Source organism: Asparagus officinalis, chromosome 9 (assembly GCF_001876935.1).
Source record: "Asparagus officinalis chromosome 9, Aspof.V1, whole genome shotgun sequence".
Lineage (NCBI taxonomy): Eukaryota > Viridiplantae > Streptophyta > Magnoliopsida > Asparagales > Asparagaceae > Asparagus > Asparagus officinalis.
In genome coordinates, this window is record NC_033802.1 from 58,625,445 (window position 1) to 58,647,534 (window position 22,090).

Here is a 22,090-nt window from a genome sequence, read left to right on the forward strand (position 1 = left end):
TAGGGCGCGGTCGACCGTGGGCTAAAATTACAGGTTCTCAGGCTGGTTTTGTGTGTCGTGTTTAGGTGATTCAAACATGATTAAAACAATATGAAACTAGCATGAAAACATGTCTACATCAGATAAAAACTTCTGGCAACAAATCCGACATATATAGCATGATTATTTGCATAAAATTCATATCAAAAACCCTAATTCTTGCACATATTATTTGCATAAAATTCATATCAAAAACCCTAATTCTTGCACATGAACTTGAAATAAAGCACAAATCATCTTTCATCAGATTTAAACCACTTTTAAATCATTTTTAGATCTTAAATACCTCTGTAAAAATCGTTCTCAAACTTTTTTAACATGTAAAGTCCTAGTCTTTATACATATAATACAAAGAATTAACATTTATACATAAACTAGTCAATTTGGCTCTATAAAACATGTTAAAAAGGTCTTTAAAACGATTTAAAAACTAGGAGGGGGATTAGCAGAGATGAACTCACCTGGGGTTTGTAGAAAAATGCTTTAGAAGCCAAGCCAAAGAAGATCTACAAGCCAAACGTCAAAAATCCCGTGAAAAATCCACTTGAAAGCCTCCGAACTTCTCAAGAATCAAAATAGGGTTTAAAGAGGTTTTGGTGGCTGTTAGGGTTCTTAGAAAACTGAAAATATCGTGAAAATATGATATATGTATACCAGGAAATGAATATAGGCTTTAGCAAACCGAAACCAACTCAAAATAGGAAACAAGTCTCTGCAGATTTTGCGGTCGACCGTGGCGGTCGACCGACGGAGATCGACCACGGCGGTCGACCGGATTGGAATTTTCCTGTTTTTCATGTTTTTGGCCGTTGTGCATGTTTCGACTCTTTTCTTTCTCATATATGAACTCGTTCATACTCAAAATACATGGTATCATACTAATAGACCATTTAACTATATTTATCAAAATAAATAGTCATAAATCATAATTAATCTCATATTAATTATATTAACATGAATTTTTTTGGTCCCCCCCCCCCCCCCTTAAAAGAATTTTGTCCTCGAAATTTCGCTGTCGCATCGTAGAGATTAATAATATGAGAAAAGCACAAAAAGGAAGTAATCTAAAACAAGGAAACCCTCACGTACACATCTCGTATCATTAATTTTCCTGACTTGAAATATAAGCAACATTTAAACTTAACACTCTAAAATGCATGCATTCTCACTTAACCCCTAATTAGACGGAACTAGTACGTCGGGCAAAAAATCCAAACAAGGAACCCCTCATATATATACCATATGTTCCGAATAATTAAGAGCTAAGTGCTGAATGACCTATTCTACCATTAAATATAAATGTGACTAAGCAACACATATAATCAAATCTATCAATGCATATAAGTACATTTAAATATCAACACCTTACCTGTTCAAACAGGTGTGGGTAGTCACGACGAACATCCTCCTCGCGCTCCCAAGAAATCTCTTCGGCTCCTTGCCGGTTCTACTGAACTTTCACTAATAGAATGACTTTGTTTCTAAGCTTTTTATTCTCCCTAGCAAGAATGCATACCGGAATCTCTACGATAGTCAAATCATCCTGAATCTCAACCTCTAGTGAATCAATCACCCTCTGTTGCTCTTCGTCATGCAAATGCTTCTTGAGCATCGAAATATGAAATACATCATGTATACTCGACATCGATGCCGGAAGATCTAATTGTTCGCGTGGAAAACTGTTTTCTTTTTCATTGATATGATTGTCATCTTGGGTTACAAAGATCCGGTCTTTTATAGATCCGGTTACAACTAAATCAAAGAAAAAAAATAAAAATTACAACTTTCCTCTTGTGAACAAATCGCAAGCTCCTGTTTTGCGGTTGCTTGCTTGTGTGGGTTCTTTGCCAACGCCGGGGTTAATCCGTGGACCACCGTGCGATCTAGATCCGGTCGGATCTACACGATTATGCGGGTATTATTCCACGAAGGGAATAATAGCCGGGAGGGATTAATCCACCAAGGGAATAATCGCTCAGATCTCGAGATCTAAGACCAAGCTTAGATCTGGAGTGTAGTCTCGTGTAGATCTCAGATCTGTTCTTTCTTCCTCTCGAGATCCTGCCTTTTCTGACGTGGATGGTCGCCGAGGATCAGATCCGAATGTGCAAGTCTTCTGGTCTTCAAAGCTCCGAGTTCACTCTTCAATCCGGCAGAGTTTCGGCTCTTGAAAGTTCCACCTCCGAAAATGAACATCTCTAGGCCTATTTATAGGCTCTCAGGACAGTGGCTGCAAAAAGGGAAATGTCGGCCCCCTCTGGCCACTGTCGGCCACCTCTGGGTGGCCGGCACTGTGCCGAGCCACCCAGAGGTGGCTCGGCTCATGGCCGAGCCACCCCGAGGTGGCTCGGCCTTGGCCGAGCCACCTTGAGGTGGCTCGGCTTTGGCCGAGCCCCCGCGGGCGGTGTTTTCCGACTTTTTCGAGTCGTTTTCCGTTGTCTCGTTTGTCCGTGTTTCGGTTGACCTGAGACTCTGATTTGATGATCTGATTTGGCAGTAAGTTGGATTCCTGATTTGGCAGTAAATCCGCTTCTGAGTTCGAGTCCGAAATTGATCTTGATTCGATCGTGATTCGTCCGAGTCCGCTCTCGGTTGGATGACTCGTTGATTCCTCAACTCATTAGCTTAATTCTGCACTCGGGTGGATTCATTCCGTCGCTTCTGTGCGATTCGTCGATCTCGTCGCCTCGTTGGTTCGTCGGTTTGTGCCGAGCTATGCTAGGGGACCTATAAGCAATTTTATATGCCTACAGATACCCCCTCCAAAGTATTTCAGTCTCGTTCTTTTATAGAAGAGTCTAGAATACTTTGGATATGCTTGTCCCAACCTTCAGTCGGTGTAAAGGGACCTCGGAATGGCTTCTGTTCTTGACTCCTTCAATTCTCCAGGCTTTTCGGTGCTTTGTCGAAAGTCTGTAAGAGTTCCGGTGCTGCATTTATTGTCTGACCGTTTGTCGGAATTTTCTGAACTTGAAGTCGATTCCTTTGAGCTGACCATTGATTGTGGCGTCGAGTCTTTATGCACAACGCGTTGTCCGGCGTAGTGTGGTTGAGTTATCCTTAAGAATATTTATAAACAATATTCTCCAGGAACTTCTCAAACCAAAAATAGGGAATAGTTTATACTCATATACCTTATTGGAGTATTAAGAAGCAGTTTATACTCGTATACTTTTCGGAGTATTAAGAAGCAGTTTATACTCGTATACTTTTCGGAGTGTTAAGAAGCAGTTTATACTCGTATACTTTTCGGAGTATTAAGAAGCAGTTTATACTCGTATACTTTTCGGAGTGTTAAGAAGCAGTTTATACTCGTATACTTTTCGGAGTATTAAGAAGCAGTTTATACTCGTATACTTTTCGGAGTATTAAGAAGCAGTTTATACTCGTATACTTTTCGGAGTATTAAGAAGCAGTTTATACTCGTATACTTTTCGGAGTATTAAGAAGCAGTTTATACTCGTATACTTTTCGGAGTATTAAGAAGCAGTTTATACTCGTATACTTTTCGGAGTATTAAGAAGCAGTTTATACTCGTATACTTTTCGGAGTATTAAGAAGCAGTTTATACTCGTATACTTTTCGGAGTATTAAGAAGCAGTTTATACTCGTATACTTTTCGGAGTATTAAGAAGCAGTTTATACTCGTATACTTTTCGGAGTATTAAGAAGCAGTTTATACTCGTATACTTTTCGGAGTATTAAGAAGCAGTTTATACTCGTATACTTTTCGGAGTATTAAGAAGCAGTTTATACTCGTATACTTTTCAGAGTATTAAGAAGCAGTTTATACTCGTATACTTTTCAGAGTATTAAGAAGCAGTTTATACTCGTATACTTTTCAGAGTATTAAGAAGCAGTTTATACTCGTATACTTTTCGGAGTATTAAGAAGCAGTTTATACTCGTATACTTTTCGGAGTATTAAGAAGCAGTTTATACTCGTATACTTTTCGGAGTATTAAGAAGCAGTTTATACTCGTATACTTTTCGGAGTATTAAGAAGCAGTTTATACTCGTATACTTTTCGGAGTATTAAGAAGCAGTTTATACTCGTATACTTTTCGGAGTATTAAGAAGCAGTTTATACTCGTATACTTTTCGGAGTATTAAGAAGCAGTTTATACTCGTATACTTTTCGGAGTATTAAGAAGCAGTTTATACTCGTATACTTTTCAGAGTATTAAGAAGCAGTTTATACTCGTATACTTTTCAGAGTATTAAGAAGCAGTTTATACTCGTATACTTTTCAGAGTATTAAGAAGCAGTTTATACTCGTATACTTTTCGGAGTATTAAGAAGCAGTTTATACTCGTATACTTTTCGGAGTATTAAGAAGCAGTTTATACTCGTATACTTTTCGGAGTATTAAGAAGCAGTTTATACTCGTATACTTTTCGGAGTATTAAGAAGCAGTTTATACTCGTATACTTTTCGGAGTATTAAGAAGCAGTTTATACTCGTATACTTTTCGGAGTATTAAGAAGCAGTTTATACTCGTATACTTTTCGGAGTATTAAGAAGCAGTTTATACTCGTATACTTTTCGGAGTATTAAGAAGCAGTTTATACTCGTATACTTTTCAGAGTATTAAGAAGCAGTTTATACTCGTATACTTTTCAGAGTATTAAGAAGCAGTTTATACTCGTATACTTTTCAGAGTATTAAGAAGCAGTTTATACTCGTATACTTTTCGGAGTATTAAGAAGCAGTTTATACTCGTATACTTTTCGGAGTATTAAGAAGCAGTTTATACTCGTATACTTTTCGGAGTATTAAGAAGCAGTTTATACTCGTATACTTTTCGGAGTATTAAGAAGCAGTTTATACTCGTATACTTTTCGGAGTATTAAGAAGCAGTTTATACTCGTATACTTTTCGGAGTATTAAGAAGCAGTTTATACTCGTATACTTTTCGGAGTATTAAGAAGCAGTTTATACTCGTATACTTTTCGGAGTATTAAGAAGCAGTTTATACTCGTATACTTTTCAGAGTATTAAGAAGCAGTTTATACTCGTATACTTTTCAGAGTATTAAGAAGCAGTTTATACTCGTATACTTTTCAGAGTATTAAGAAGCAGTTTATACTCGTATACTTTTCGGAGTATTAAGAAGCAGTTTATACTCGTATACTTTTCGGAGTATTAAGAAGCAGTTTATACTCGTATACTTTTCGGAGTATTAAGAAGCAGTTTATACTCGTATACTTTTCGGAGTATTAAGAAGCAGTTTATACTCGTATACTTTTCGGAGTATTAAGAAGCAGTTTATACTCGTATACTTTTCGGAGTATTAAGAAGCAGTTTATACTCGTATACTTTTCGGAGTATTAAGAAGCAGTTTATACTCGTATACTTTTCGGAGTATTAAGAAGCAGTTTATACTCGTATACTTTTCAGAGTATTAAGAAGCAGTTTATACTCGTATACTTTTCAGACCCAAGCAATCTTGATCTTGATCTTCATTGTAGCTCAACTTGGTACACATGCGGATGAAGCTTGAACTTGATCTTTAACTTGAATTGTTGTATAGGCTTCAATCCGATATTCCGCCAACCTCCTTTGGATATCATCGTTGAAGCTCTATTCCATCCATCCTCCAACTACGTTGTTTGTCTACAATAAATACGAAAACACAAATACTAGACAAACAACATTAGTGTTAAATTGTTTGTTAAACATCATCAAAACAAGAAGGCCAACAAGATGTTCTGCACCTGTTTCGTTGATCCCTTTGAGTTTCGCATCTCCGGTGGAGCCCCGTGACAGCGTAGACTTGTCCTGTTTCAAGATGAGGATGGTGGATCACTTGAGTCCTTTACGCAAAGATTGAGGCAAATTTCCAATCAAAGAACGCTTAAGTCCGATGACTACACCCCAAGCGACTCGTCGAGCTGGGGGTCGCGCATGCCCTCGTAACAATTTCAAGCCTTCTCATAAAGGGAAAACTCTGGTTTCCACCCGTCTGGGGGTGTGTATCCAAAACCAGGAGCCTGTTGAGACCCTGCGCTCTCAAAAGCGTAGTTCTAAACACGTGACTCTTCAGAATGCTAATAAAGTGACAAATCCCCTGAAAGAAACATATTCATCTGACGATGATAACGTTATACCAGGGGAGTCATGTCAACACACGATAGGTTGCTCCGGTCATCTGACTGATGAGTTGTACTATCGGGCTGGGGGTATGAACAAGTCTTGTAAGAGATATACCCGAGAAACCAAATCCCACTGCTCATGCGCCAAACTAATTAGGACAGTATTATCAGCATGCAGCTTCCCCAAGATCGCTCCGCAGAGGGTCTCAGTATTTGAGAGGATCTCTAACGGAGCAACTAAGTCCAAGCCAAGATATTTCCGCAGGAAACAATCGGCCGTTTAAGGTGACGAACTCTCGAAAGTTACAGTAAATATGGCTGATAAGGGAAAGTCGATTCGACCTTCTAGCTCTGACCCGCTTATATCTCATCGTCTAACCCGATTACGATCAGGAACTATTAGACAAAGAGATTATCAGAGAATGCAGAGGGGATTATCCTCGGATGACGAAGCATCAGATGCCAACTCTGCAGTCACTTCTGATAATACGGTATCCAGTCCGGGACAATCCCATGAAGTGTTCATGATAAACACCGAGCAAATCGCCAAAATTCTTGAGGATGCCCTAACCAAGCAGAAAGAGGCATTCAAGATTGAAATGGAAATGGCTATGCTACGGATGAGGGAAGAGCATGACCAACAAATTCGGGCTCTGTCCAATCGATCGGTGAATCCAGCCGTCGTAACCTTGCTGACCAAGCAGGTAACGATTCAGATAAGGATGAACACCTTAATGCTGATAACCCTCCCGTTGACCAGAACGCTGGGGGTGGTCTTACTAAAAATGACAACACTAGAGGTGGCCCCGTTATTCCTCTTAAGAATCGTCAAAAGCCCGATACGAGCGAGGATGAGAAAATGAAAGATCTCGAGAGCAAAATCAACGCTCTAATGTCTGCTCGAGAGGTGAAAAGGACTGGCATTCCATGTCCCTATCCAAGAGAGTAGGATTCAATAGCATACCCGACAAAGTTCAACTTGATTAACTTCACGCTGTTTGACGGGAAGGGCTCCCCTACACAACATCTGATCTATTTCAAGTCCCACTTGGGTATGATCTCTGGCAATGTAGCCTTGATGGTTCGGAAGTATTAATAACTGGGAAGACCTGGAGAATCTGTTCCTCGCTCACTTCTTTGATGATGACGCCGAGGTGTCAATCAGGGCACTCTTCGATGAGAAGCAAGAAGATGATGAGACGGTCGATGACTTCGTCAAACGCTTTCAGAATAAGGCAATGAACTGCCGAGATCCCATCACAGAAGACTTTATCCTTCAAACCTGTCACAACAACCTCTCCTTGGACGTGTTGGAAGTTATGAGAGTAGCACCCTCCAATACCTGGAAAGAGTTAAAGATACGCGGAGAGCGGTCCGAATGCTTCCTCCGAAGGAAGAAGGCCGAGAAGAGCCAACCAACGGCGAATCTTCCGAATTCAAATTTTGCCTCCCGTGGTAAAGGAAAAGCACCTGCAACAGCTGTTGACGCTAACCAGACGTCACAACAGCAACCCCGAAGACAGCAAAAAACTTCGGGTCCGAGACTCCAAAAAGATTACTCTTTTAAGGACGAAGACGTTCCAGTCATCTTCGAATCCCTCCTTGAAAATAACAAGATCATGCCACCACCTATCACAAATCAAGAGGAAGCTGACAACACTGCGGATCATAACCTTGGTCAAAGCCTTAGTTAAAGATTGCTTTGCTCTCAAAAATAGCATCCAAACCTTGGTCAAAGCCGGCGTCATAACGCTGGGATAAGCCAAATAAGAATGGCAACACTCCGAAGAGTATACGAGTATAAACTGCTTCTCAATACTCCAACAGGTATACGAGTCTAAACTGTTTCCTTTCTTTCTCGGGAAGTTCCTAGAGAATCTTATATTCTTAAGGATAACCCGAACATACGAACATACAACTGAGGACAACGTACTCCTCATTGGACCCAGTTTTGTAAAGAAAGCTGGGGGTGGATAATTCATGTAACGGGAAGTTCCCGGAAGAATGTTAAATATAATATTCTTAGGGATAACCCGATCATTATGAAAAAAGTGATAAATACTAAACTCCTACTGTGATTTTCAAACACTCTTTTGTTAACGACTCACAGTATTCCATCACAAAAATCCCCCACCGATCAGACTAATTGACGGTGGGATCACCGAAATTCTTTCCGGTTTAACTTATTCAAACTTCCGCTATGTTCGTGCACTCAACACTTTCATGGTTAGAGTTCGATATAATGCTTGGAATTTTGATCTGTCAATCTTTGACGAATTGTCAAACCCCTTCGTATTAAGTCCTTATCACTTGACACTAAGAACCCCTACTGAGTGATTTGTACGAATCAACACTCCTACAGTAATTTGTACTCCCACTCTCACTGTTCACTTGGTCAAACCTTCCTACAGTTAGGACCATAATTAAAATCCCCTCTCAATTCCTTCAATGAACGAGAGATCCACAAATCAAGTGATCAAACCTATAAAAGTTAGGGTCATCTCACACTCCCACTCTCACTTGGTCAAACCTTCTTACAGTTAGGAGCACATTCAAAATCCCCTCTTGATTCCTTCAATGAACGAGAGGTCCATTTTCAAATCGAGCGATCAAACCTTCCTACAGTTAGGATCGTCATGAACGAGAGGTCCATTTTCAAATCGAGCGATCAAACCTTCCTACAGTTAGGATCGTCTCAAACCTCCTATTCGGTCAAACCTTCCTACAGTTAGGGCCAAAACCAAAATCCCCTTTCGATTCCTCCAATGAACGAGAGGTCCACTTTCAAATCGAATGATCAAACCTTCCTACAGTTAGGGTCACCTTAAACTCCCGCTTGGTCAAACCTTCCTACAGTCAAGGCCAAAACCCCAATTCACTCTCGATAAACGAGAAATTCACCTTTAGTTCGGTAATCAAACCTTCCGACAGTTAGGATTATTCGAATTTTTCGATTCTCGGAGTGAAGATCCCACTCCTAGTTTTACCTTTCCGGATTCTGGGGGTGGAGACCCCACCTCGAGTCTCCTTTCTAACTGGAGATAGAATATAAAATTCTTTCTCTTCAGTGTTGGGAGATAGAATATAAAATTCTTCCTCTCCCATTTTGGGTTCGTCTTTGTCCCAAGAGAAGACATCATCCTTCAAGTCCAAAAGACGGTTTAGTCTTTCACCGATTAAAAAAGACACCAGAATCCAGTCTAGGGTATTTTATCCCGAAGCCTAAGTAGGGATAAGTTAGCGCTTAACCCGCGTTGCTGGGTGGTTTGTTCCCGTATAAACGACCGAGTCTACGTATTAAGCATCGTAGCAACAAAAATCCATGCTTTTTATGCATGAGGAATTTTATCCCAAATCCTAAGTAGGGATAAGTCAACGCCTAACACGCGTTACCGGTTTAGTCTTTCACCGATTAAAAAAGATACCAGAATCCAATCTGGGGTATTTTATCCCGAAGCCTAAGTAGGGATAAGTCAGTGCTTAACCCGCGTTGCTGGGTGGTTCATTCTTGTAAAAACGATCGAGTCTACGTATTCAGCATCGTAGCAACAAAAATCCATGTCTTTTATGCAAGGGGAATTTTATCCTGAAACCTAAGTAGGGATAAGTCAATGCCTAACATGCATTGCCGGTTAGTTCTTAACCGTAAAAAGAACGAAAGCCTACATATTCGATATTATGGCAGGTTGTTATTCATAACGTCAAAATCGGTGCTTCACACGTACGGAAAATTTTATCCCGAATCCTGCGCAGGGATAAGTCAATGCCTAACACGCGTTGCCGGTTAGTTCTTAACCGTAAAAAGAATGAAAGACCACATATTCGATATTGTGGCATGTTGTTATTCATAACGCCAAAATCCGTGCTTCACACGCACGGAAATTTTATCCCGAAGCCTAAGTAGGGATAAATCAGTGCCTAACCCGTATTACCGAGTAGTCTATTCCCATAAGAAAGACGAAGTCTACGTATTCAATATCGTAGCACTAAGAGAGTTAACTCTCTTAGCACAACGTCACATGCGGAACAGACTTAAACAATCCGCATGTAAGCCCGATTCAAACGGTAATCGGTAAAGGCACGTCAAATCCGTTGAAGACTGAGGATTTGCTAAAAATCCTAAGTCTACGTCTGATACACGTTGCTGTTTAGTCTTTTCACAGGAGAAAAACGAAATCTACATATTCAATATCATAGCACTAAAAGAGTTAACTCTTTTACCATAACGTTACATGCGGAACGAACTTAAACAATCAGCATGCTAGCCCGACTCAAACGGTAGTCGGTAAAGGCTTATCAAACCCGTTGATGGCTGAGAATTTGCTAAAACGGTAGTCGGTAAAGGCTTATCAAACCCGTTGATGGCTGAGAATTTGCTAAAAATTCTATAAATACGAGTCATTGACTATCAAACCCGTTGATGGCTGAGAATTTGCTAAAAATTCTATAAATACGAGTCATTGACGCATCAGCTTTATTAGTTGGTCTCATGACTTGAACATCCAATAACTTCAGGATAAGATCCATACATGCAGATGAATCAGCTTTAATAGTTGGTCTTGCAGCCTAATATTTGGGACCGTCACGCTCCAATACCTTAAGAGCTTAAACTGTGTAGACTCCAGCAAACGTACAAGTATAAACTGTGTTAACGCCGGTTAACGCGTTACAGTAAAGATCGATGCCGGTCAACGTATCAGCAATCTCTCAAAAATAACGCAAGCGATGATTTCAGGAAGTTCAATCGGATTCAGATATGAATTTCTGACGAAGATGATCAGTTCAAAGTCAACTCAATGATACGAGGTAAGTTTAGAAACTTACACACCAATCCCAGTTCAAGATTTTGACAACGGTCAGACGATAAACGCAGTGCCGGAAGAACTTCATCTATTCGACGAAACAATGAATAGATTGAAGGCTGAAGAAATTAAGAATTGAGGTAGTTCAAGGTCACTCTACGAAATTACGGAGATGGCCTATCTTATCCAAAGCATTCCAGACTCCTCTATAAAATAATGAGTCTGAAATACTTTAGAGGGGGTATCTGTAGGCGTCTAAAAATACCTATGGGTGTCCGCACACATCTCGAGATGAAGAGAAGACGATGAACGTCGTTATCCGAGTCTAAGAGGATTATCTGTCGTCGACAAGCGCATGAAGCGAAACGACGAACCAAGTGGCACGTGCGCATCAATCAACACATGCGCGTCAATCAGTTCACGAGCGTCAATCAACACGCGCGCATCAATCAACGCGTGCATGACAATCAGTTCACGCGTCAATCAGTTCGTATGTGTCGGTCAACACGCATGCATCAATCAACACGCGTGTATATCAACTAACGCGCGTTCGATAGTCAATCCCGCGATGAAACATGCAAGTTAACAAGACGGTCAAACATGCAAAACGGTGGAAAATACAAGTCCCGGAAGAGTCGGAGAACCAAAAGAAAGTGTCAGGCTTCGGAACCCGCGCCTATGCGGGACGGCCAAAACCGACTACTGAAAAGAAAGTGGCAGGTCGGCCAAGGCCGATCCGCGCCCCCGCGGGTTAGCGCGACCCATCGCGTTGTTTTGACCTGAAAACCCGTTTTTGACGATTTCGACGGGTTTTCATAAGATCTTTTCAGTTTCAGAGGTTCCTAACTGTCTAAATTCTATCTCTAAACATGGTTAATCAGTTATTAACTGAAGATAAGAAGGAATCCATCATTCTTATCCCAAAACCCGCATCCGGAGCCCTATAAATACAAACCTAATGCCTCCTTTCAGCGGGGGCGATTTATTATCAAGACGTGAATGTGCTGCTGGATTGAGGAGTCAAGGAGCACGAATTTCAGCGAAGGCAAATCAGATCCCGGCAAACTTCGGTATAAAGAAAGAGCTATTCGAAGGATCCGAAGCCCCGTACGTTCGTTCCTTGAGATTAGGCTTTGTCTTAATCTAGAGAAGAGCTACTGATTTCGCTTGATTGATTTCAGCGCTTCAAGCAAATACCTCCTTGATGAGGTAGGAGCTCTATCGAATTTTCAACAACTGGATGATCTGGATCTGATCAACGATCGTCCACGGATAAACCCCGACACAGGCAAAGATTCCACGTAAAGCAGTGGGTAATAAACGTCATCTGTGTTTTATTTGACGAGAATTGTATTTTTCGTTTTCATTGTGTAAAAGTCTTATAAAAAGACTATCTTTTTATTTTCATTATAACGACCGAAGTTATAATGAATACCGCAATGAATACAATAATTTTCGACGGAAACAATATCATTTTGTACGAGATGTCATATAAGAAGGTGATATTTCTCTCATAAAGGTACATACAAATGAGAATCCTATAGACATGTTCACCAAAGTGATGACAAGTAGCAAGTTTTAGTATTGCTTGGACTTGCTTCATATAAGCCCGTATTAATCTGCCCAAAAGAGCATGGCCTTTTGGGACGGTGATGGGCTTGGTGGAGACTACAATTAGCTTGATCACTGGTCAGAGGGTACGTAGACAGCTATGATATAATGATGCAGCTGATTTGGTGTTTCAGATCTCTCTTGTGATGCTCGCAACGTTCTTCTGGTGTTCGTCCAAAATTTAATGTTTATCAAATGATGTACGAGGTGAAGAATTATGAATGACGCGAGACACCAAAGGGTGCCTCGGCGCGAGACACCAAAGGGTGTCTCAGCATTGTGTATGCGAGACACCCTGGGGTGTCTCGGCACCCGAGACACCACAAGGTGTCTCGAAATCCGAGAGCGGGCAGTTTTATTTTCCAGATCGGTTTTGGACTGGGATTTAGTATAAATAGGAACGTTGCTTCCTAGGATTTACAACAGAGATAAAAAAGGGGAGAGTTTTAACAGAGATTTTGGATCTGAAAAGGAGAGATCTTGACGAGAGAAAAGAGAGAGAACTTAGAGGGATTAAACAAGAGGCTGTCTTCTCTTGTTTGGGTAAAATCGAAGCTTCATCTCTTTGGGACGAGCTTGTGGATTGTGCAAGTCATCGGTGTTCTCCATCATTAGTAGAATCTCCCTTCACCCCTACCGTGGGCGTAGGCAAGTTTGTCGAACCACGTATATCTCTCGCCTCATTTACTCTGAGTATTGTTTTCTATGTATTTGTCATTGCTTATCGTTTCCTCGATATTTAGATCTTAATTTAATATTGGGAAGAGTGTATATCTCACATCGCTGAGATATTCACTTTTGTTCTTGTTTCCAAAACGAAACAGGAACATCGAGGCTGGTTGGAGTTTGTGTAAACTCAACCATGGTTTTCTCTCAAGGTGATTTGCTTCCACGACGAGTGGGCGTGTCGGCGCCCAACAAATATTATGAAATTAGATCAAAATTGATCTCATAAATCTGCTTCAGTGCAGTTGCCAAATTGATCTTAACACTGTGATGTGATGAAACTAATGAAACAAGGGAACAATTTGCAAGATTTTACATAATATAACAGAACAAAGTCTCTTGCAAATACCATTACAGAGGAGGTTTATATGCACAAATACCATTATAGACAGGAGGGTTATCAGCAATTCACCAAAACAGTTCTATGTTCCTAACCTAGCAAATCTATGATTTAGTATGTTATATGTACTTTGAAGCACTGGGGCTTAACCTCTGTTGAGGCAATATTGGCATGAGGCAGGGTTCGGTATGGATGTTGACTACCAGTGAACCAACATTTTCAGTAGAAGCTACACATTAAAATAATCATCTAAGAACCCTTAAAGAAAATAGGGAGAGGAAAAAAGAAAAGAAAAGGGGAAAAAAAATCTTTGCTCATGAATTCTAGAGAGAGAAAGAGAGAGGGGTAGATGACAGAGAGAGGGGGGGTGGTGGGTGGCAAAGAGAGAGACAGGGTGTGGTTGCCATCAACTTTACCACTGAAAGGCAAAAAGAAGTACACAAGGGATGGGGGGGTAAGTTCTGTTGTAGGATATGCTTCAACTTTCCCCACATCTCTCTCTCTCTCTCTCCCTCTCCCTCTCCCCCTCGAAAAACTCTTGTTACTATTTTAGCTTACCTTTCTTTTTCTACAAAGAATCACACTCACCCCTTAAAAGAGCTACAAAACAAACTCCCTACCTAACCTCCTCTCTCCTATCCCCCCTCACTCTTTCTAATACAAGAAACTCATTTTTAATGCATAAATCAACTTCACTGTAGCTCCTCCCAATAATTATACCCCCCCTCCGTGGACTATATCTTCAACCCCTGTGTGTCTGTCCTCCAATAATGTTATGTTGGTTTTGAAGTTGGCATGGCAAATGGGTATGGCTCTCTGCTAAGGTGAGCAGGGTAGTTGGTTTCTTCTTAACCTTCACACTTGAAAAGAGAGGAAAAAAAAAATCAAAACACTGTTCCCCCCATCTCCCTCTCTCTCTCTCTCTCTCTCTGCTCCCCACCACATTTATTGTGTTCCAGTGGCATCTCTGTCGGGTAATTGAACGTTTGGAAACCCCCAAAATCAGTCCTCCAGCTTCAACCCCTTAAGCCTCCTCCAGTCTTCTTTTCCTGGGCTTTCTCTGCTTCCAAAGATTTCATCTGGGCTCTTGATTATTTGCTCAGATACTCTCGGGGAATTTCTCTCTCTCTCTCTCTCTCTCTCTCTCTCTCTCTCTTCGCGCTATTGAGTCAATGGACTTGGCGACCTGAAGATGCCACATCCGTTGGACTTTCCTGCTGAGCTTGAGCACCCGAATGCCGAGCCGGCATTCGGGCAGCTGATTGGGCCAGCCCAGCGGGCTGGGCAATTTCAGCCCGGCACACCACTTGCTCCGTGGACCTCAAGCTCGGCGGGCCTCGGGGATTTCGGCCCGCCGGATAAGTGGAAGGAGCAGCAGAGCGTCGCCGGGCGGCGGCCGTTCCCCATTCGGGCGGCTTCGACCGGACGAGGGGCGCGGCGCCAGGGCGCGGGGAGCCAGATGCCTCCTGCCTTGTCGATGGGTGCAAGTCTGATCTCAGCAACTGCAGAGAGTACCACAGGAGGCATAAAGTCTGTGAGGCCCATTCGAAGACTCCCATAGTTATGGTCGGTGGCCAGGAGCAGAGGTTCTGCCAGCAGTGCAGCAGGTAAAAAGGACCGGAGATGACGGTAAAAAAAAAAAACCTTTTGTTGCTGTTTTTTTTATCGAGTATGAAGCTCGGATTTTTGATTGGTGCCCGGATGATGTTTATAGCATTGTTTTTTCTTTTCTTTTTCTTTTGTAGGCATTGTTGTTTGATTATACCGTGTCATTTAGGACCGTTCTTTGATTGTTGATGACGAGGGGATTTTAGGAGACCGGATATAGTTTTTGCAAGATCCTAGTTTCGCTCTGTTTCGTACCACCTCTTTTATCTCAGTTCAATCGTGGGTTTTTTTTTTCGGTCCAATTTGATGCCCAAATGATGTTTAGTTGGTTTTTTTTTTCCTTTTCTTTTCCTTTTTGGTAGGCATTGTTGTTTAATTAGAACGTACTGCTTTGGGCTATCATTGATTGTTGATGGTCAAGGAATTTTTTTTGATGATGTCCTTTTCTTATTTTTGGTCATTCTGACTATTTTAAGGCGATATAATCGAGTACTAAGTAGTTTACTCTTATTTTTGCTCATGGTACTTGTTGGTTTATCTTAAAGTGCAAGCTTTTCTGTGATGGGACAAATTGAGGTGAATGGTTGTTTCTGTTTACCGCATGATCAATAATGTAACACTTCTGTAGGTCCAGAGATTGATGCCTTGGGAGGACTAATGTCACCTTGACAACTGGTTCATATGATGTTGTCCTGGCTTTGTTAAGCCTTCATAATATGTAGAGTTCTGTTTCACAGAGGAAAAAGGTGAAAGCCTAATGATGATAATGATAGCGAACAAGTTGATGAATCCGTTAATATTTATGTCCTAATCGGCTGTTACATTATCTCCATGTGGATAAGGACAATGTCATTACATGAAAAATTAATCATGGTATTGATATATATATATATATATATGTACATTCCTTAATTGTGAATTTGTTGAAAATGTTCTGCCTTTTTGTTTGATCGCTACATCAAGGACTGTAAATCATCTCCTGAAGATTTACGGGGTATGTGTGGCCCAAGGACTTGATTGTTCTCTCCTTCCGCTATCTTCCTTTCTTTTTCTTTTTTTTTTTCTCAGAGAGAATTTTTTCGCTCTCTTCTTTAGCTTTGCTTTGTTGCTTCTTGATTCTTTCCTCGTGATGCTAATTCCTTCGCTTTACTTAACAGTTGCACTGCTTCTCCGCAAATATCCTTATCTATGATCTTCTACTTTGCTTTTTTTTTTTGGGTTCATTTTATTTCACTAGTTGGAAGAATAAACCGTGCCTTTACTCGATCATAAAAGCACCAAACTTTTTCTTTTTCTTTCTTTCGGTAGATTTTCTTGTTCAACTAGTTTCCTTCAGCGGTTGTTCTTGCACATCCAATATCTGACTTCTTGAGTAATATGAGAAAGATTCTCCTTGCTAGTAGCGAAAGTCGATATATTTTTGTTCTGTATGATAAAAATGTTGCCATGAAAAATCTCTCATACATTAGATCCCATCATTATTAAAATTATTAGACATCCCATATTAACAATGGCAGTGAATAAAAATTTCTTTTGATTAATAAATGATGTTGCCTTTCAAGTACTGGAAGTGTAGCTCTTCGCGCCTATTTCTTCAAATTGTATCCCGTTTGTTGTTTTGATAAGATTCCCTAAACTGAAGCAAAAGCACGCTGCATTTTGATTTCATCGTCATTACTATTCAAGAAAACTCCTATTCAGTGGCAAAACACCATGGTATAAGATCAATGCCCTTTTCTTTTCTGTTTCTACTTCATCATGGTGTTCCAAAGTGTCAACTAAATAGAATCTCAATGCTTAAAAATTCTTAATGCTTGGGTTACTTCCGTTCAACAAGCTATCTTCACTCTTATACTTCTTATATTTCAGTAATATTTTATAAACATGATGTGAGTGGCCTAGAGGCATTGTTTTGTATCCTCAAGTATGAATACACGGATGCATATGTTTGCTAATTCATCACGTGAAACTCCTAAATTTTCCAACTTCTGACAAAGTGATAAGTTCTTCTACAACTCTCTTATTCTTGCATTCTAAAATCTTAGAAAAAATGTTGACTCCCATCAATGACACATCTCAGCGCAATTGACAAATGTTATAATCTTCTCACTGTCTTGGAAATATAGTGGCTTGATCCTGTGATATCCTCTTTTTCTTAGATTTCATTTACTGGTGGAGTTCGATGAGGTGAAAAGAAGCTGCAGGAAAAGGCTTGATGGGCACAACCGGCGCCGTAGGAAGCCTCAGCCAGACTCTATGAACTCCGGGAGTTTGTTTACAACTCATCAAGGTATCATCCACCATGAAATATCTATGTTATGTCGATACTTAGATTCAGTCACTTTATTTCAGTTTTTCATTTGTTTTTCTTGTAGAAATAATGTATTGGACTCATGAAATTATCAAAAAGTATGATAAATCAATGTTTCGTTTCAAGTTTTATGCTTTTATATAAAAGATGCAAGTCCAGATTGTGAAGTCTAAACTAACATCATCAATCAATGGGCTATTGATGCACTATTCCATAGCTACATCATAAACATTCATATAAATCTGCTATATGGATATGTATTCACACATCGTATAGGTTGGCGGAGTTCCATTTTGTTCGTGTTAATCATACATCTAATTGCTCCATGAAGAATTTCTCGGTATATCATGCAAAGCATTGATTAGAAGTATAAAAAAGTGAAACTAATGTTGTGGAAAAGAAAATTTTGTTTGTAATTACCAAATTACTAGTGTTTTTTAGCTATGTTATTAGAAAGAAATGAAGGTGCACTGACGTAATTTTACCTGTTCAAGATTACCACTGTGTCTAACTTTGATCCTTATAATTTTAAGCATATCCCCCATCATCATTCACACAAACTATTCACGAAATCACTTTGCTTACATTTAAGGGCTAAGTGCAAATATCCCCTGTACTGTGAGGGGTATAGCCACTTATACCCTCTAAATTATTGTTTGAGAACTTCCCCAGAGCTAAAGTCATTATTACTTCCTAGAGATGTCACATGGGAATCACATGGGAATCACATGTCAATAAATTACCTTTTATCTTCATGTTAATTGGAAAAGTGCTTAATTTACCAGCTAAATTTAGCCTAAAATAGTTTAGGTGGTATAAGTGGCTATTATCCCATACTGCAGGGTGTATATGCAAGTAACCCCAATTTTAAATATTTGACGATGATGATAACATGATATTGCTCATATCCTACAACTGAAATTCTGCCATGATAATGCACAGGTCCTAGATTCTCGTCATACCCTCAGATTTTCCCTACCTCTGCATCTGATCCTGCGTGGCCTGTAATCGTAAAAACTGAAGAGGAGCCCCTCTACTCTCACCACCAACCATTGCACTTCCTCGACCGCCAACACCATCACCACTTCTCCACTTCTTTCACCCGAAAACATTTTCCCTTCTTACAAGACTCCGAACCCTCCATCTGCCAACCTCTCCTCAAAACAATCTCTGCACCTGAAAACAGCGGCAACACTAACAAACTCTTCTCTCCCTTGGATTGTGCTCTCTCTCTTCTGTCATCGCCGCCGCAGACCTCATCCATCAATCTTGGCCAGATTGTTCCTTCGACTGATAGGATCCCGATGGGCCAGCCCTTGATCTCTTACAGCGGACTCGGGCTTGGCCGTTACTCGGGCTCGCATGGCGAATCTAACCACCATGTGTCGACCACAGGGTTTTCTTGCTCGGGGATGGAGGACGAGCATGTGGGCAGTACTGTTTTGGTTTCGGATGCGAGTGATGCTGAGATGCACTGCCAAGGGTTGTTTGGTGTAGGAGGAGGTGAAGGGTCATCTGATGGGGGGTCTCAGGCTATCCCCTTCTCTTGGCAGTAGCACTCATCTCATCATCTTTCATGTTCAATGTCTAGAGATTTTGGTGGTTCTAACATATGGGGTCAGCTATTGCAGCTTGAGCCGAGTTTATTGGCATGATGGCTTGTCTTCTGATTTGAATGATCAATAGATTTTTTTTATTTTTAATCAAACCTCTGTTGACAATGTAAAATAATGTGCTTTCCCTGTAAATTTCCTCCTTTCAGTGTTTCTATTTTTAGATCTGGACTCATGTTTGTTTAGGGTGAGGGATGCTCCCCTTGTTTGCCTATTCATTTGCGTTGCATGGCACTAAGATTTGAAGGGGAAAGGTAGTGACTGTGAAAGATTGCTGTATCGCACAAATTTTTTATTTTTTTTAAATTTGCTGTGTAATGTTAATGCTATTATATAGCCTCCTCCTCCACCCTACTAGCATATACTACTAAAGAAAAACCTGGTAAATATATGTTGTAATTGGTTGCAACTTGCAAGACTACGCTGCAAGGAGTCTTTGCAGGCCCAAGTACTCAGTGGGGGTTATCAGAACCCTGTAGGAGTGGGGGTGACCTCTTGATCTCAACAAGCATTAGTTCTCTAATTATCCGTGAATTGTACATATCACCCCTTTATATTGGGTGTTTTGATAGAATCATTCGCCAAGCATCAGAGTTCAGCTCAACTATAAATGACATATTTTCACTTTGATGTCCAAAAGTTCATCCATTTTTTCACTGGCACCCTGAAATAATATTTTAACACCTTGACGTTCCAAAGTGTTGATCTTATTTTACTCTGATACCCCCATTCAAATTTTGTCAGGGTTCTTGTTAAATTCATATCATTTGCTTATCACGCGATATCCCCCTCCTTGAACATTTAATTGTCCGGCCCCCTAACAATTAGGGGTGTTTGGTTCAATTTCTACAAATTATAGAAAATGTTTTCCACCCAAAATATGATTTCATTGTATTTCTTAAAAAAAAATTATAGGAAAAGTTTTGAGAAGTCAAAAAGTATCAATCTTCTTGTTTTTTTACTTTACTTGTTTGGTTCAAAACAAGAAAATGACCCATAACTTTATAGAAAATAGCAAGATTTTTTTTTTACTTTACTTGTTTGGTTCAAAACAAGAAAATGACCCATAACTTTATAGAAAATAGCAAGATTTCCTATAATTTGTAAAAATGACCCATAACTTTATAGAAAATAGCAAGATTTCCTATAATTTGTAGAAATTGAACCAGACACCCCTAAATTTATAGAAAAGTGTCAATATGGTGTCAGATTTTTGGGTGATTTCTGTTCATTTTGAGAGGAAATTGTTTTCTGTAAATTTTGGTACTTTTTTGTACTTTTACAGAACATATTTCTATAATTTTTTTTTAACCAAAAATTATTTACGGAAATCTACGAAAATTTTTTAATTACAGAATTGCTATTTTCAGACATTTTGAAAAAACTTTTTTATAAAATTGTGCAACCAAGCACCCCATTAAGTAAAATGGACCTAAACTTCAACGTATTCAGATAATAATAATAACAACACTAGTGAGCTTTCGAAATGATAAAAAGTTAAGGGATAAACTTGGGAGTATTAAAGTGATAATAAGCCAAAATAAAGTAAAACTATTTCTATCGTAATATTTTATCTTGTAGATCACACCTCAAGCCTGCACAAAATATCTTGTCAGCTTTAAGGGGCAGAGGCAAGAGATTCTTGTTTCGCTTGCGGTGTAGATGACAAAGACCATTTACTGTAGTAGAAAAAGCACATCACGCCAGACATCTGAACAAATCAATGTAGTTGCTCCTTATATTTCAATGTCATCTATCTTAAATCATCAGATTTGTAAAATTTCATCAAGGAAAGAAATAAATCAATCAACCGTTTTACTGTGCTAGAGATTGCACATCGGGACAGTTCTCCACAAAAAAAAAAAATCAACATAATCATGGTGAAAACAAGTTGCTCTTTAAATTTTAAGGTCATATAACATTAAATCAACAGACTTGTAGAACTTCATCAAGAAAAGAAATTGATAGATCAACCACTGTTTGGTCGCAAACAAAAAATGATACCCTAGTGAACACCAATAGTCCACAGAAATTCTGACGCAGCGCGGAAGTTATAACATCGGAATCCATCAATGGTGTTCTCTAAATCCACAAAGAACGATCTTCGAATCCACGAAGAACTTCGAATCCATGAAGAAAATATTAAAAAAAGAAATATTATTGATGAAAAGTTATTCTCCATTGGGGTTACATGACTCTTCTTAAATAGAAAAACAAATAAGACTCCTAGTAAGACTAGAATTACAAAAAATAGAAAGTATCAAATAAGACTCCTAGTAAGACTAGAATTACAAAAAAAGAAAGTGTCAAATTCTATCCTAAAAAGACTCCTTATAATAGAGGAAACAAATCATGAATCAAAATTGATTTTGTTTCCTAATCTAATTTGACTCTAAAATTAAATTTATTTCCTAATCTATATTTCCTAATCTAAATAGACTCCAACTCAGATTAAGCGTCCTACATCAGTCTCCCATTGTTGAAAGAAGCTCGACCTCGAGCTTATATTTGTTAGAATAGTAGCTTCATTGATAAATAATTTTCTTCTCTTGCAATGATCTGCATCTGCCTTATATTTAGCGTTGATTTTCTCCATATGTTGTTTTGTCTCCTCTGCTAGGGCTTTTTTGTATAAAACTCATGTATTAATCTTTCTCATGACATGTATATATAATTGGCAACATGTGGCTCTGTAGTTGGCATGAAAAACTCTTCTAAATATATCCTCTGTTGCTTCCTATATTCTAGTGTCGACGGTATCATCTCATTATTAATGATCATTGCTTCCAAAAAAGAATATTCTCCCTCATACTCCATACATAATTCTTTCATCTTCTTTACCTCGAGCCCTCCACCAAGAAATTCACACATACCATCAATTGTCTCACTCTTTATTTTATCCTTCTCCTCTATCGGGACAACATCAGTATGTTGCATATCACTCTC

At 39.5% G+C, this 22,090-nt stretch overlaps 1 protein-coding gene across 1 annotated transcript in view; it reads left to right on the plus strand.

The window, feature by feature from the left end:
• The window catches only part of LOC109823482, a 65,476-nt gene extending 46,165 nt beyond the window's left edge, over window positions 1–19,311 (plus strand). The window contains 5 exon segments of the mRNA XM_020389763.1: window positions 14,884–14,944; window positions 14,946–14,984; window positions 14,987–15,219; window positions 17,380–17,510; window positions 18,474–19,311. Of these exon segments, the coding sequence (XP_020245352.1) occupies window positions 14,884–14,944; window positions 14,946–14,984; window positions 14,987–15,219; window positions 17,380–17,510; window positions 18,474–19,087 (1,078 nt within the window). The 3' untranslated portion in view covers window positions 19,088–19,311.